This window comes from Carettochelys insculpta, chromosome 8 (assembly GCF_033958435.1).
Source record: "Carettochelys insculpta isolate YL-2023 chromosome 8, ASM3395843v1, whole genome shotgun sequence".
Taxonomy (NCBI): domain Eukaryota; kingdom Metazoa; phylum Chordata; order Testudines; family Carettochelyidae; genus Carettochelys; species Carettochelys insculpta.
Genome location: NC_134144.1, coordinates 2,363,169 through 2,380,703, shown reverse-complemented (window position 1 = coordinate 2,380,703; position 17,535 = coordinate 2,363,169). Strand labels below are relative to the sequence as shown.

At 44.5% G+C, this 17,535-nt stretch overlaps 1 protein-coding gene across 9 annotated transcripts in view; it reads left to right on the top strand.

Annotated features, from left to right (window-relative positions):
* The window catches only part of HDAC4 (histone deacetylase 4), a 325,988-nt gene that overhangs the window by 242,274 nt on the left and 66,179 nt on the right, over positions 1 to 17,535 (top strand). For all 9 annotated transcript variants that reach the window (XM_075000715.1, XM_075000713.1, XM_075000714.1 and 6 more), the window contains exons 13-15: positions 6,385 to 6,642; positions 10,091 to 10,277; positions 16,785 to 16,918. In XM_075000715.1, coding sequence (XP_074856816.1) covers positions 6,385 to 6,642; positions 10,091 to 10,277; positions 16,785 to 16,918 — 579 coding nt within the window. The remainder of the gene's footprint in view (positions 1 to 6,384; positions 6,643 to 10,090; positions 10,278 to 16,784; positions 16,919 to 17,535) is intronic.

Below are 17,535 nucleotides of genomic sequence, written 5' to 3'. Positions count from 1 at the left end.
ATGCTTGCTCTGACATTGTTCGGGATCTTCTTCGCACTCCTCTTGAAGCACGCCTTTGGATCTTCAACAGAGGGCATCTTGCTGCACACAAGATCTGATGGGAAACTGTTTAACCTTGCAAGGCTGAAAGCTAAGTCTAAGGTGCGAGAAGTCCTCATCAGAGACATGCTGTTCACAGACGATGCTGCTGTAGTGTCTCACACAGAAGACCAGCTTCAGAAACTGCTGGATCAGTTCTCCGAAGCGTGCAAGGACTTTGGGCTTACCATCAGCCTAAAGAAAATGAACATACTCGGTCAGGATGTTGCTGAATCCCCATCAATCAGCATTGACAACTATACATTAGAGGTCGTCCACGAGTTCGTTTACCTTGGGTCCACCATCACTGACACCCTGTTGTTGGACACTGAGCTAAATAGGAGGATTGGAAAAGCGGCCACAACTTTGTCCAGACTCAGCAAGAGAGTGTGGAATAACAACAAGCTGTACACTCACACCAAAATGCAAGTCTACAGAGCCTGCATCCTCAGCACCCTGCTTTATGGCAGCGAGACTTGGACACTGTATGCCCGCCAGGAAAAGAGGCTGAACGTCTTCCACTTGCGCTGCCTCAGGCGCATCCTTGGAATATCATGGAAGGACAGAGTGACCAACACTGCCGTCCTCGAGCAAGCTGGAATCCCAGCCATGCACACCCTGTTCAGGCAGCCTCTGCTCCGCTGGCTTGGCCATGTCCACAGGATGAATGATGGAAGGATTCCAAAAGACATCCTGTAGGGTGAGCTAGCCTCTGGCAAAAGACCTCCTGCACGCCCCCAGCTGCGCTACAAAGATGTCTGCAAGAGAGACCTCAGAGAGGTAGACGTCGAGCTGGACAACTGGGAAGAACTAGCAGACGACCGCAGCAGATGGAGGCAGGGGTTACACAAGGGCCTTCAGAAGGGCGAGTTGAAGATCAGACAGCTAGCAGAGGAGAAGCGAGCGCACAGAAAGCACACTAAGGGCTTGCCAGACACCCACTACATCTGCAAGAGATGCAGCAAGGACTGTCGCTCTCGTGTGGGCCTTTATAGTCACAATAGATGCTGTAAATGAAGTCCTCAGTTGAAACTTTAAAGGGCGCGATCCATAGTCTGTGCAGACTGAAGGATGCCTACTACTATGAAGACGGATATTACTGTCTATGTTTAAGCATTATCCCACTTCCCATGAAGCAGCTGGAGAACAGCAGATGAGCATATGTGTGTTCAACAAAGCTGTTCATCACTATACAAATGCTGTATTCACTTTGCAGGTTAGATAGTTTATGGTGAAGAGCTAGACAGAAGAGGGTATTTGAAATTGTGGTGCTGGTATGTTCCTGTAATACAAAATGGTTCTTGTAAGTGAGGATTTAAATCCAAATTTAAACTTCATCCTTTAAACACTCTAGGGAAGATCTCAGCTGGTGTAACTGGAGCTGTGGCGATTTGCCCCCAGCTGCTGATCTGCCCCACTTGTTTTAAAGGGAACCTCATCTGCTAATCATTACAATAAAAGGAGAGCAGCTCAGAGCGAGGGGTTGGTCACAAAGGTTGATAATTTTTTTGGTTGTTCTGACTGACGTGACCAGTACTAGTAGTTTTTAAAAAGACCCCCTCCTTAAAAAATCTCCCCGCACAAGGACACTTTCTGAAAGAAAACTCAGCTTGTGAGAGTGCTGTGGCTCCCTATTTGGGTGGATATTTCTCCAAATGTTTTCCCTGTTCCAGTTTTATGAGAAAGTAGAACTCCTAGAAGCTGGATTGGCCTGGCTGAGTGGTGGGCCATATAAAATCTTTCCAGTCAGAGAGAGAGTCGCAGTTTAAAAGAAGAAAACCCCCCAAACACTTTGTTTATAGACTAAAGCTAAGCTGGGCTGATTACACAAGCTACTGACGTCAATATTGTACTTCTGGATATTTGCCACTACGCTATGCATGTGCCAGCCCTGGACTTCATTCAGGCCCGCATCCTGATGTGGTGTAGAGTTGATGTTGCCATGGAGATTTCCCTTACCTCACTCTAAACATGCTTTGAGTAGTGAAGCTCAAAATCAGGGTTGCTCAAAGCTGGCAGTAGGTTCAGTTTCTTTGTTAGTAAGTAAATTGCACTTCAGTGGCTTGTTTGTTTAGTCTTTAAAGACTTCCATTGCGAACACTTTTAAGTGGCCAAAGACTTCACTGTGACGTACCTACTGAACTCTGAGGCTTTCATTTAGACCTCCCAGGAGTTTGAAGCATATGTGTGATATTGTGCAGACGGATGGCCTTCAGTAGCTCAGAATCAGACCTAGCTAAAACTGAGAGTGTCGAGTCCATGCAAAGACAGACAGACCAAAAAAAAAAAAACAAATAAAAAAGCTGAACGAGGACAATTAACAGTTGTTCCCCTTGATAAAGTAGTGAGTTAAAATCCTTTAGTGTTCTGTGTGCCTGGCACTTTTGGTTCTCAGAATACTCAGATGTGTTAGAGCCCTTCTGTGTGGGGTAGCTGCATAACTAAAACTCAAGTAATGGGCTATTGCCTTTTAATTATAGGCAGGGCTTGTAGCACTCTGTTTTCAGTTGTTGATGGATTTGCCAATCTGGAATCATTTGGTTTTAAGTTTTCCATGCCGGATGTCTGCCTCAGGCTGTGAGGGATTTTTTGGAAATTTTCTGCCAAAACAGTTCAAACACTTCTGAGAATAAGCGGGTAGGGGAGGGGGAGGCATGTGTAGTCCATGTTGAATTCTGACAGTCTTTCCTTTTAAAATGTCTAGTCTCTCTGCCTGTCCTTTGGAGAAGAGATCTGATGTGAACATGGGGTATCCTTTGTCTTATGGAGGCGCCTTTTCACATCCCCATGAAAATCCACCCAAATCTAGCCAAGTTAATATTTCAAAAATTTGCATTTTTGCACAGCTTAGTGGAGACTACTTAGAATTTAGTTGCTAAAATTGCCAAACTTTTGTTGCTCACTGAGTGAGCTCTCCCAGCTCTTAGTGCTAACCAACATGTGGCATGCCAGCCAAGGACATGCCATCCTAGTGCTGACAGTAGGGTAGGGGTAGGATCCAGAGTGACACAGACAAATTGGAGGATTGGGCCAAAATAAATCTGATCGGGTTCAACAATTCCAGAAGAATCCCAAGCACTGCTACTGGCTGAGAGCTAACTGACAAAGCAGCAGTTCTGCAGAAGAGGACCTGAGACTACAGTGGGAGGGAAGCAGGATGAGAGTCGGCAGTGGGCCAAGAGGGTCATGGCATATTGGGCTGTGTTAGAGTATTGCAAGCAGATCAAGAGAAGTGAGGATTCCCCTCTGTTCAGCACTGGTGAGGCCACATCTGGGATATTGCATCCAGTTTTGCTCCCCCACTATTGAAAGGTTGTGAACTAATTGGAGTGAGTCCCACAGAGGGCAATAAACATGATTGGGGGCTGGGGCACATACCTTATAAGGGAAGGCTAAGAGAAGGGGTTATTTAGTCTGCAGAAGAGAAGAGTGAGGAGGGATTTGGTAGAAGATGGAGAGAGGGTACCCTCAGGGTGGCAAGTAACAGACAAGAAGCAATGATTTCAAGTTACACTGGGCAGGAGTGGGGGGAAGGAGTCTCTAGATTGGATATTGAGAAAAAGCATTTCACTCAGAGGTGGTGATGCACTGAAATGGGTTACCTGGAAGAGGTGGTGGGATCTCCATCCTTAGAGGGTTTTATGACCAGGCTTAGCAAAGGCCTGCCTGGGATGAGTGAGTTCGGGTTGATCCTGGTTTTTTGGGACGCATGCGCGCGCGCACACACACTCACACAATGGAGATACACATCTCATAGAACTGGGAGGGACCTCGGGAGGTCATCGAGTCCAGTCCCCTGCCTTCTTGGCAGGACCAAGCACCATCTCTGGCAGTTCTTTAATCTATTTGCCCCAGACCCCTAAATGGTGTTTTGGTGGTTGTTTTTTGTGGGGCGTGGATGCTGGACTGGATGACTTCTTGAGACTCTTTAGAAGCCTAATCCTCTGAGTCCATGCAGGCCTGCCAGCAGTGGGGGACAAAGGGGGTAGTTGCCCCAGGGCCTGGCATTTCAAAGATTCTGTAAGCTGTAGAGCCCATAGAGTGAAAACTCCCATCTCTTGCCTCTTCCCCCAGTACACCTGATCCATCCAGGGCTTAATGCCTGTGGTGACCAGGGCATCCCTAGAGCCCCCTCCGCAGCCAGTGGTGTACCTCTGCTCTGACTCGGCAAGCCTACACATCTGAGCTGCCAGTGACAGGGAGTTGAGCGCTGCTGCAGTTCCTCTTTGCTGCCGAACCATTTCACTGCTGAAAGTAAAAAGAATCTGCAGGCAGGGGCAGTGAGACAGAATTTGCCCTGGGCCAAGAGGAATGAGCAGTATGAAACTGGATTATATTTTTTCACATGACCTCTGCTTCGTTCAGTGCTTAGGATGGAATTGCTACGGGGAGTAGCAAAGGAGGTTTGTTGCCCATAAAACTTTCGTGTCATTTGTTGCAGAAGTTGATAGGTACATAAAGAATGGGGTACAGCATTGCAGCAGGGGAAGGATGGGCTCATGGTTAAAGCAGCTGAGTGCTGCCCCAGCAGACTGGATTCTGTCCCTACCTCTGCCACAGAGCTCCCACATGATGCTGGGTGAGGCACTTCTACCACACTTTTTCAGAGACTTGTTACAAAGTGTGTGGTCTTCATTTTCTGGGTGCCCAAACTGATAACTGTTGCATCTGATTTGCAGAACTCTTGCATGCCCCCCCTCCGCCCTGTCCCCAGCTGCAGGTGAAGTCAGTAGGCGCTGTGCTTTAAACACACAATGCACTGTGTAATGCTGAGTAGTCTGTGAAGCCAGGTCCTAGCCCTGTCAAACTGGGCGCCCAAAGTTAGCTGAAACTTCATCTTACTCTGCCTAAGTTCCCATTTGCATAATAGGGGTAATATTGCCCCTCCTTGGTCACCTCTCGAGGGAGAGAGACCCTACTGCCAGTACTCATGATGATGTAACTCGTGTTGCTCAGGGTGGAAGAATCACGTTGCCGGGCAAAGTATATTTTGTCACCGTAAGCTGTAGCCTAGACATAGCCTTAGGCTGCTTAACTGCACCATTATGGAGTGTGTGTTTTTTAAATTCCTGACAGGCATAGATGGGTCAGTATAAGTTTCCAGTGAAAAACAACACAAAGACTTGACTTAATGGACTACAACGCTTGTCTAAAGTAGTTGCTCACCCATATAGCATTTCTGCAGATGGGATTCACTTTTTTATGAGTCGCCCACCTCTGCCAATAGCATCCTCAGTGGAAATGGTCTTCTCCAGTCGCCCCTTCATAGCCTCGTGCATGTCTGAAAGGTGTTTGTGTTGGTTATTCCCAAGTGTGCTGGCACCATAGCGTGTTCATTTCTCCCCTGCCTTCATCAGCTTGTTGGCCTAGTGATGCTGCATGGCCAGTGGAGCGCCCATTCTTTTTTTCACAAGGGGTAATCTGCCTACCACAGAGAGAACTGCTTTGCTCTGGGACTGGAAGACACCTGTTTCTCCCTTTGTTTGGTTACAGACTTTAAGACCCTAATATTAGTACATATGTATAATTCCACATACAATATTAATACATATGCTTCAGTTGTATCAGTGGCCAGTGTGTCAGCAGCTTCCATGTGATAGGTTCTGTGACAGCAGTGAGTTAGGTGCAATAAGATTGTCAGCTGTGATACGAATTGCAGTGAACCTTTTGCCAGTTCACACAGAGGTGTAACCTAGGTGCACAGTGACATGGACTCACACCCCCAAGGTTGCAGAGGGAGTACGACAGCTGGAGTAAACAAGCTTATTAACAACACTTGGTTAAGTGCAGGGCAGCATGAATCTTAAACATTTTGGTATTTGGGTTTGTAATTGTGGTACAAATCACCAATCGCATCTTTTCTCTCTCAAAGCAACTAAAATACTTGACTTAGCTGTACTGGGAGCCATGAGGAAGGTGTCTGATTTTGTGAGATGCGGTTTATGGCTATGTCAGAAAGAGGCTTGGCAAGCAGGGAAAGAGGAAACCCAGACAAGAGCAAATCTGTCACTTGCCCTGAAAAGCACATACAGCCTTTAGAGGTTTCCAGTTTCCTAAGAGAAAAATCAAACAAAAAATTAAGAGGATCATGGTTACTTAAGACTTGTTTCCCTGATAAGAAATTAATAGGCTAACCTGGTCTCTTTCACTTAACTGTAATTAGCCTTCTGTTTTTGGAGCTAATTTGTAAGCGAGATTGTTGCTTTTTATTTTGTTTCCATTAAGTTAATCCTTAGTTGAGAGCGCACTCTGCTTTACCTCTGGCCTGCTCCACTTTATTTACATGAACCTCTGGAATGCTTTCAGATGATACCAAAACCAAATGAGCCAGCCCGCCAGCATGAAAGCCACCCTGAGGAAACAGAAGAGGAGTTACGAGAGCACCAAGCACTTTTAGAGGAGCCATACAGTGACCGAGTCTCAACCCAAAAGGATGTGCAAGGGTTGGCCAGTATGGTGCAGGTGAAGCAAGAGCCCATTGAGAGTGATGAGGAGGAAAGTGAGCCGCCATCGGAACTAGAACCAGGGCAGAGGCAAGCTGAACAGGAGCTGCTATTCCGTCAGGTGAGGTGCAGCAGAGTGAGAACATACCTGCAGAAAATGGTGGTTTAGAATATGATGGAAACAGGCTGGCGTTGTATTGTTGGGAAGCTTCTGCTGGCATCATCTGCTCTGCACCTGCTTTGTGGTTACGTAAAGGGGAAGTCTGAGAGAAGTTTGCGGAGACGACAATATCGATCAATATCTGTAATAATGAAATAGCTAGAATGGCCGTGTATGCCGGTGTAGGTAAGCGGGGAGCTTAGTGAGACACGTCTAAACTACCTCCCTTTGAGCGAAGGAGGAAATAGGGCTGAGCTGTGATTTTTTTAATATTGCCACCATGCCAGAAAGTCCCCAGCCACGTGAAGGGCACAACTGCCAGGGGCAGCCCCACACAGCACAGAGAGCTGCACTGTGGACACATTAGAGAGGCTGCCAGATTCCTTAGGCCCACCTGCCAAGCGGGACAGAGCAGCAGTGGGCAGGGGACTGATGCCCTGCTGGTACCATACACTGGTCTGATGCACTTTGGGAACTGAGCCAACTGCGTGCTGGGCGGCAGCAGCATTACCATCATTTTGCTGTATATGCTCTGGAACTTGTGCTGCATTCGGTGATGCTCTTCGTATCATATAGAGATTGAAGCGCTCTGGTCCAGAACACGCTCGTCCGGCACCATCCATAATCGAGCATGACTTCATTTAGCTGGACGTCTACTTACGAGTGTGGCCAAATTCCCTTTGTCCCCCAGAGTTTTTCTTGCCATCAGTCCCGGCTCTCAGTGTTCTGTGCTGTTTTTTAGCTGTAATTTACCCCTGACTGTCTTCTAAGAGCACAGTGAGCAGTGGTAGTTTTGGTGATGCTGCTAGACAGTATTGGCCTCCCATGGTCAAGCAAATTCTCTGGTTCAGCACTAGTCAGGTCCCGAGGGTGCTGGACAAGAGGGGTTCACCGGCTGTATGATTCTTATTGATTCTTTTTTAAAATGTCGAACACTCACGCCATGTCGAATATGTATAATTCAGATACATTTGAAGTTCAAGTAATTGACTACTTGAAATCTCTTCTAAAATTAACCCAATCGCATAGAAAGTTTAATAGGCAAAGAATCATGAAGTACTTATCCTTATTATTATAGAAGTTAAATGCTATCGGTAAGCACTGTCCTAGTGCCCTATCTAAATGTGATTAGACAATAGAAGGGCAGCCGTATATTGACCCCCATTAGGAGAGGAATAAGGACAGCAGTGTGCCAATGTGTGGTCCACACAGATGACGACATGAGAATTTCATGATTATAGTGTTATGTGCATTGGCACGGCAGCAAGACAGTGCAGTTAGGACCTGATCCAAAGTCCATTTAAGTCAATAAGATTATTTTTTTTCCATTTTACTTCTTGGGGCTTTACATAAAGCAACTGAGAGGTATGTTGAAAACTGGTGAGACCCACCACCTGTGGGATATAGGGTTAGCTGTAATGGCAGCTTGATGCAACCACTGGAAACATTTCCGTGTCCTTTGGGATTCAGCTGGAACACAGCTCACTTCACTGAGCAACATATACTGGGCGTACCTAGTCATCTGCAGAACTTGCACAAAGGAATTGTGGCTGGATTGCCATGGGGAAAATGGAGCTGCAGGGCAAAATTGTGCATTTCTTGTCATGACTTCTACTCAGGAACACAGTACATAGCCAAGTATGCCAACTGGATCTGTATGTAGGCAGAAAGAGAACAGTGCTTGTTTCTAACATCCATGCTCCTGTTTTGTCAATGACAGACACTATAGAGGAGCCCTCTCCGACCCAGCCATACCATCAACTCATGACTTTCCAGTAAAGGACAGTGTCTCAACCCTGGGGTACAAATATCATTTCTGTAGAAAATAAGGTGGGGAATTTCTGCGTTGGCACAGCAGATACTTGCATGTGGAATCTGCAGTGTGCTGTGACTGGCTTGAACCCCTCTGACAGCACAAAACAATCTTACAGCTAAGGAATCTGGCTGCTGGAGGAGTCCTCCCAGTTGAAGGACTCTTCAGGTGATATTTGTGCTAGCGGATGGTGTTTAAAATATGGGTTATGTGTCTAGGTAGGTGGTCACGCACCAGGTTTACCCACTAACTGTGTATGGTGTGGGAGAGCAGTCCCTTAGTGCTCACTAAAATGGAGCCAAATACTGTGGAACCTCAGTTGAAATTGTTGTTACAGATCTGTTTTTGAATCCATATTCACTATACAAATGTAGTATACATGTTTGTAACTGTGAGCCCTCTTCTGTTCCTCCTCCTGTGTGAGCTAAAGTCAGTCTCTTACCTAAAAATCAAAGACTTGTTTATTGTATTGGCAGACTGAGGATTTGGTGGATGTTGAGCTGTCAGTCCCAGAGTGGAAGGGAGAGGGAATGGATGAAGTAGGGGCAGGGTATTTTTGTCATGGAGCCCTTGCCCCTGGAACTACCCGCCTTTGTAGGACTATCACAGGGAAAGCTTGTTGACCTTGTGGAAATGCTGCAAGACCTGTGCATTACAAATAACAGGGAAACAAAGGCAGTGTGTCCTGGCAGCAGGAAAAAGGGAAGGCCTCAGCTCATATACATTGTGTCACAGGCCCTTCTTCCTTTTCAGTACTCCAATCCCAAGCAAACAAATGTTTCCAGAGCCTACCAAGCCCTTGTTCATCTGTGTTCTGCAAATCAGAACAGGGCTTGAGCACATGTGCACGTTCGTGATTGTGAATCAAATGCAAATAAGCTGCTCCATGCAACTGCTTGACTCCAGCTGCCCCTGACTTTTCCCCGTGGTGCTGGGCTTGAATCAAACACTTCAGCATAAAAATCACTGAGTGCGCCTCAGGGAACTGATATTTCCAGCTCATCTGCCTGTACACGTTACCATCTCAGGCCCTTGCAGGTCCCAGTCTAGAGCAGGAGTGAGGAACCTTTTTTTCAGTCGAGGGCCACCCATAGACCAAAAAAACACCCTGATGTGGTCCTCAGCTGTAAGGGGCTGTGGCATCTGGGCAGGACAGAGGAGGCAGGAGCAGGCTGGGGATGGGAATGTGAGCAACAGGGAGGTATAGAAGTGGAAAAGGACTGGTCTTGAAAAGAAAATCCCTAAATCAAGTACAGCTGCAAAGTCTATGGGTGGATTTGTATCCGAAAGCAAACTTGAGCTGTACGTGAATAGCTGTGCAATGGGTGCATGAGCTCGGTAGTCTGCTCATGGGGGTATTAAGTCCCTGATTCAGAGCTTATGGACTGTGATGGGACCTTTTCATTGATTCCTTGTGCTTTGCCTCAGGCCTTTATTTTCGCATACCTGTGTATATAATATGTTTAATGTATGTGTGTTGACTGTATCTGGGAAACAATGCCAAACTCCGAATAACATTGTACGGTTCCATACTGGGTTTTATACTGCGATATGGCATGAACCCGCCTTTATATTCCCTTGTATGTGCCCCAACAGCAAGCCCTTCTCCTGGAGCAGCAGCGCATTCACCAGCTGAGAAACTACCAGGCATCAATGGAGGCAGCTGGCATCCCCGTGTCTTTTGGAGGGCATCGGCCTCTGTCACGTGCACAGTCCTCACCTGCATCTGCCACCTTCCCCATGTCTGTGCAGGAGCCACCCACTAAGCCCAGGTTCACAACAGGTATTGGCACCGGAGTGATTGGGTGTGGCTGAGAGTTCCCTTTGGGGAAATGGTCATTTAGTCGTTTAAAAGGGGCATGGCTGTGTAGAAGTGGAATGGGTTATGCTAATACATCACTGGGGGAGGCAAGCGTTGCCCTTTTGTGTAAAAGCCGCCCCCAAAGCTGGTATGCTCCCAACTGTCACTTGGAGGTCAGGGTAGTATTCAGCCTGTAGCAAACTCCATGCTCTGTGGGTAAGTTGGGTAATGGGACAATCTGTCAGTTGTTACACATCCTATTTCTCACCTCCCCCAACTTCCATCTCCTCTGGGAGAGATCCTATAGGGGAAGAATGCTATATAGGTATTTTAAATAGGGTTAAATATATGGAAGGCAGGGCAGTGCTATGGCTGTTTGCTCCCTGGATCATGGACAATTCAGACTAAGCCATGTGGCTGATGTCAACATGAGGAAGAAAGATGCACAGCGTGACTGACAAAGGATGGTCTACCAAGCTACTCTGTTTTCTTCCAAGCAGATTTTGGACCACAATCTCTGCCCCAGTTCCAGCCCATTTGTACCTCCCAAGTGTCACACAGTGGCTGTGGTCTGGCTACAGCAGCCTGATTGTGAATTCCTCCCAGGGAGAGGGAAACTCCCCACTGAGGTATCATTGGCATGGGAGCTGGCTCTGAGAATCAGCTCTTGCTTTACCTGCTGGAGGGAGCAGGAGGCGGGTATGTCAGTGTCAGATCACTTCACAGATGGCATGTGGTGGCCCATTCTCTTATGTTAGGGTAGCTGTGAGGTTGCTTGATGGCCTTACCCTCCTGCAATCAATGGATTTTTGTGCAGGAGACACACTGATGTGTTAGAGATATTTTTTTTAACTATTTAAATTTCACTATTGCATCATGACAGGGAGTATGGGAAGAATTCTTCAGTTCATAGAAGATGAGAGTTGGAAGAGACCCCAGGAGGTCATCTAGTCTGACCATCTGCTTCAAGCAGATCTAACCCCAACTAAATCATCCCAGCCAGGGCTCTGTCAAGCCTGGCCTTAAAACCCCCTAAGGATGCAGATTCCACCATCTCCCTAGGTAACCCATTCCAGTGCTTCATCACCCTCCCAGTGAAATAGTTTTTTTCCTAATATCTAACCAAACCTCCCCCACTGCAACTTAAGACCATTGCTCCTCCATCTGCTATTGAGAACAGCGTCTCTCTTTGGACCACCCCCCCCCGCCACCTTTTGGTAGCTGAAGGCTACTATTAAATCCCCCCTTGCTCTTCTGCAGACAAAATAATCCAGTTTCGTCAGCCTCTGCTTAGAAGTCATATGCCCTCTGTTGGATTCCCTCCAGTTTGTCCACATCTTTCCTGTTTAAACTGGAAGCAGTGCTCCAGACGTGGCCTCACCAGTGTCGAATAAAGGGGAATAATCACTCCCTCAATCTGCTGGCAGTGTTCCGATTAATGCAGCCCAATATGTCCTTAGTCGTCTTGGCAGCAAGAGCACACTGTTGACTCACATCTAGCTTCTCATTGACACTGTTTGGCAATTGAGCTTAAATTTGTAAGTATGCAATAATGGGCTTTTGTATAACATAGGCATTGTTTTCTTGTAGTACATACTGGCCCCACCCTGGAAGATAGACATAATTCCTCATTCTTGGATCAGTTTACCAGAGTGTGTAAATGTGTGTAGGAAGCTATTCTCCCCCAGAGACTTAAAAAAAGAAGTGTTTTCTTTCTGAACCATTAAAGACCATCATCAAAATCTTTTCAAATGCGTTCAATTTCTTTGGTAAATTCTGTTTTGTATAATCACTCATTATATGGAGTTTTTCAGTTCCTATGCTAGGTAGGTTAGAAAAGCTTTGTGACATGAACTGATTTCTTCCCAAGGCGCAAAAGGCCGTTTTGTTTTGGTTTTTTGTTTTGTTTTTTGAAAGAATGTCCTACCGAATAATGAATGTGACCATATGGAAAAAAGAAAATTCAAGGGCAAATCACAATTTCTGTTTTTATTTTCTTTGCACTAAATAATTTTAATAATTTTCCATTCTCTTAAAGGCAAGCGGCTTGGTCTCTGTTGACCTACATTAATAACAGTAGTTAGATGTAAAATTTGAGCCTTCGGGCATGCATGTCTACCAGTGCACATTCCCAAGCAGTTACACATTTCTTGAAAATCGGGCCTGGTAATGTCAAGTTTTTACAAGGTATGAATACCTTGATTTCTAATGGGAACAACAGTAAGGAGTCAGTACTGTCACTAGAAATGGCAAGGATACAGTATCCTATATTAGTATTTTCAAGTGGTCCCAAGGCAATTAGGGACCCAAGTATCATTCAAGGTTAGCGGACATTGAGCACCCTGGTCTCTTACAATGTGAGTCTTCAGGTTTAAACATTACAGCTTCTGTGTGCTCTTCAGAAGTTTGGTCAGTACTTGCTCTTATCTGTTTCCATTTTCTCCATCATTTACATGCAGTATCAGTCATCTGAATCTTTACAAAATTTTACTATGCAATAATACTACTGTAATAGGATTTTTATATTACTGAAATGTCTCCTAATTTCAGTTGTAATGATATAATAGAGTGGAACAACAAGAAGAGTGATTTAAAAGACTGTAAATAAATCTGTTCAAAGTTCTGCAATTTTAGGTGTCAAATTAAAGGAAATAAGTGTTTCAGGTAGGATTAAAAAATTGCTTAAAATGAGAAGAAAGCCACATTGCCTTTATATTGTAAGAGGCACATAATACTGTGACAAGACAGTAATGTGCAGACTGCTTAATGTATTTTATCTGGTTAATAGCCTTTTCACAACATCTAATTTCTAAAATCTTTTAAGACTCTAGGGGCCCAGTTCTCTACTGTCTTCAACATTGTGCACACATTATACTCATGAAGTGAGTGAAAAACAGGTAGAGGTAAAACTTTAAAATGGGAGTGGTGGTGTTTTGCATTTGCACAAGTTCAGTTGCTCATAGAAAGTGCAAGGCATTGAAGAGTCACAGCCCAGCTCTCTGTATCATTAAAGTTGGTTAATAGAAGATGTTGGGGAAAAGTAATATTGTTCTTTTCCTCATGCCATTCTCAGAGGTGCATTTGAGTCCTTCTCTGCCTTTGCTCAAGTCATGATTTCCTTTCTGTGTACCTTCCTAACTACCTTGGTACATATCTTAATACAGTATTTTTGGTACATATCTTATTACAGCAAAAGATCTGCTTTCCAGCAGGGTAAGGGAATATACCAAAGTACTGAATATTGGCGTATAGTGGTTAAAGATTTATACTTTACCAATGGAGTAACGATTTTCAAGGAATTTGAATACAAAAAAAAAAAAAGACTCTAATAATGCATCTTAAAGGGCCACCCGAGTGATAGAGAGGCAAATGAATTAACAATTGTCTGTGATGTCTTGTTACTTTTATTTTCAAAATGAATGTAGTAAATCATTCTAATGCATCTTCTTGGAAGAGTTAGGAACATTGATTTGCTCACCTTGATCATTTTTTTTCTGATTTGTCAACTTTGATTACTGTTTTTGATTCTCTATGCCTTAAATATTGAGTCTGTTCTGGTCTGGCTCTGGTCTGAAGAAGTGGGTCTGTCCCACGAAAGCTCATCTAATAAATTATTTTGTTAGTCTTTAAAGTGCTACTTGACTGCTTTTTTGTTTTGAGAGTCAAACTACTGTCTCTTTCTCCTTTATTATCCTATCTCTAGCAACATTAAGTTCCAAATGCTTAAAGGGAATCTTGTAGTGGCGGATATGGGGGGCGATGGATATACTGCACATTTGAGGAGTGCATCATAATATTACACAGGAAATTAAAAAAAAAAAAAAACCACTTCCTCTGTCTTGTAGGCAATTAGTTTTATGTCCTAAAGCATGACTTTGTGCTTGTGCTATGTGACAAGAAAACAGATGTAAACCCTGCAAAATCAGAGTGGAAGCATTTTGCACTTGCAGGGGCACAGATGATGGCCAGCATAAGGTTGTTTATATTAGGGCCTAACCCTGTACATGTGCTTACATGAGTAGATCCAGTGCTTTTTTTGGGCTGGTATTTGCTGATATTGAGTATCAGCACTTTGACAACCCCAGCCCTGAATCTCAAGTCCTACATTCCTCCTGCGAAGAAAAGCCAGTTTCCTATGCTTTAGTACAGACTTTTCAAAATTATTGTCCCCACATCTTGAGGTATGTATTTTTTTTCCAGCAATGGATCTGGAATGTCCAAAGTAGTCTTGTATTTTAAATGGTCAAGCATTTACTTTCTCTGTGTGCAACAGTGTGCCCTCCCCTACAGGAAGTCCAGACCTACTCTATCTAGTAGCCACAGATTTTAAAGATAGGGAATAATGTATGCATACCATAGAAGGTAAACTCCACTGAAACACTGCGGTTGTCAGTGTTTCACCAGCTATGGAAAGGGCGTTACAATTCAAATGAGACATTTCCTGAATCATAGTTCAGAGTGAATCCTCACTTACCAAGGAGAATCTGTAGCTCATCCAAGGAGAATATGCAGCTCATCCCACCACCACCTCTTCTATAAGTATATGAAGTCATCAAAATATTATGCTATTGCATATGTTTTCATCTATGTGCACACGCCCCTATGGCATGTACAGGCATGCCCCCTATATGTGATAGGTATATGCTTGAGCTCAAGACAGAGCAAAAATCCAATGTTTTTTTCCAGTACTGAGCTCAAAAACAGTAGCTATCCATTCTACTAGCGCACACCCTACCATCAGCTTGAGTTTGCATTGCTCCTAATTAGAGTTGAATGATGTCAGAAAGAAGCAGGCAGGTGGGTGCTATTATCAGTGTTGATTGTCAATCCCTGAGTAATTGAACATTATGTAACTTAGTCATTTGGTTAAGGAAAGCTCCGTTCTGTCCCCCCAGCACTATAGTGTGTGTTTTCCTGCGCTTTGTGGTCCCAAAATCCAGAGCCAAGTGACGAATTGCCAGACAACTTCCCCCTTATGGCTGAAAGTGTCAGCAGTAGCCCCAGTGCACAGTGGAAAGACCACTTGGGATAACTGGTTGGCTTTCAAAGGAGCAACACTAATTGCAAATCTCGTCTGCATCCTCTGGACCCCCTACTTACTATTCCAAAGATTTTGGCTGCTCCCCAGCAAAAACTTAGCCTGACTTAAGGGAAGGCAAGAACTTACCTTTTCACTGCGTCTGTTTCATTTAAACAAATCGTCATCCTTTACTCCCCAGAATGCACAATGGTGGGAAAACTTGTGGTTTTGCTTAGTGGTGTATTTTACCTGAATTCACAAATCCTGGTTCAGAAGTGCCACACGGTAGAAGTGTAGCATGCATCAGAGACAGCTACATTGCTGAGATTGAATATGTACTGTACTCCATGGTGAATGGGTATTCAGCTTCTTGACGGCTGTGTTTAAAGGGAGTAATGCTGGTACATTCCTATGTAACACATTGACTATCCCCAAGTGTGTGCTAATAAACTGCTTTCCACAGACCTAGATTCTTGTGTTTTTCAAATAACCTTAGAAGAGGACTTTAACCCAAACTCTCTTTTATAGAACAAAGAGTCTTGCAGGGATGTATCCACTGTTCCTTAATCCAAAATCCTGGAAGCATTTCAGTAGCAGCAGTAATAGTACCAAGTGTGAGAGTCATAGGAACATTGTCCTTTTGTAATGTTCATTGGCATTCACATGCAGGCAGGTGAAAGCACAGATTTAGGCTGACATTTGTAGGTCTATTCTTATAAACCCTACAGCTTTGTCCTGCAGTAGTGTTAAAGATTTACTACTTTTACAAATATGCTGAGATTGTCCAACTGAGAGGAGTGATTGCATGCATGCCGCCTTAGAAGTTTAGAACACAGGATTGGAAGGACCCTCTCGGCTCACTGGCCTCAGTCCCCTTGTTTGCATACAGTGCAGTTATATAATCAAGTTATCCACCTCATTTACTAGTCTGCCGTTCTCTTTTCCTAGTGCTTTCGTCTACCCGTGTCTGCATAGTTCTGTTGTGTATAGGATTTCCGTTCAATACAGCATGCTCTAGTTCAGTGGTTCTCAAACTGTGGGTTGGGACCCCAGCGTTGGTCATGCCCCTTTTTGCAATGGGATCACTAGCACTCGCATTAGACTTGCTGGTGCCTTGAGTCAGAGTCTGAGCTCCATCACCCGATTGTTTCAGTTCTGGGGGGTGCAGGGCTTAGATTACAGGTCCCCTGCCTGGGCCTGAAGGTATTGGGTTTTGGCCTCACTAGCCAGTGTGGTAATCATCAAGCTTTGACTTTTGGCCCTTCCACCTGGGGCTGCAGGACTTGGATGAGCTCAGGTTTCAGCCCCCATTTCCCCTACCCGTAAGTCATGCAGCAATTTTTGTTTTCAGAAGGTCATTGCAATGCCATAAAATTTGCAACCCCTGCTCTAGTCCTCTGTAGAGGGTTTTCTCATGTCTTGCAAGACAATATCTTAAATTACGAGCAATTTTTTAATGTCTGCTGCAGGCCTTGTATATGATACCTTGATGCTGAAACACCAGTGTACCTGTGGAAACACCAACAGCCATCCAGAGCATGCAGGGAGAATCCAGAGCATCTGGTCCCGGCTTCAGGAGACTGGACTCCGTGGCAAGTGTGAGGTAATAAGGAAGGATCGGGCATGTAGTTTGTCGTGTGTTTGAGAACAGATTTGGCCTTTTGAGTCTGCTGCAGAATTACTGCGCATTTTAGGGGACCTCTAACATTCCACTCTTAAAGACCAACATATTAAATATTCAGCATGGATCTCTCATTGCGACATACACTCAAGCTTGTACTAGATCCTGTGCATAGATTTTCATGGATCTGCCAGTGGACTGGGGTATGCCACATGTGTCTTATGTTTAAGTCATACATGGCTGTTTCTGTTTGTATCTTCCATAAATATGGTTGTCCAATTCCATTGCATTACTTTGACTCAATAACAAAATTCATAGAACTCTATAGTGTACGTCTGGTCAATAGTGCAGTGTTTGCTGTAGGAGTCAGTCATGGAACTTTCTGGTATTACACACTAAAGTGGAAAAACCTACCTAGCATTGACTTTTGCCTGACTTTAATATCCATTGTTTTTGTAAATTGGCTTCTATTTAAACTCTGTCCTTAATTTATTATTTCTGGTACTTGTCACATTTATTTTCATATTTTGGCAAATTTGATGGTTTAGCCAAGACTGAGGTCCTGTAAAAGGAGTTTTATCCACAGATCAGAGAATCAG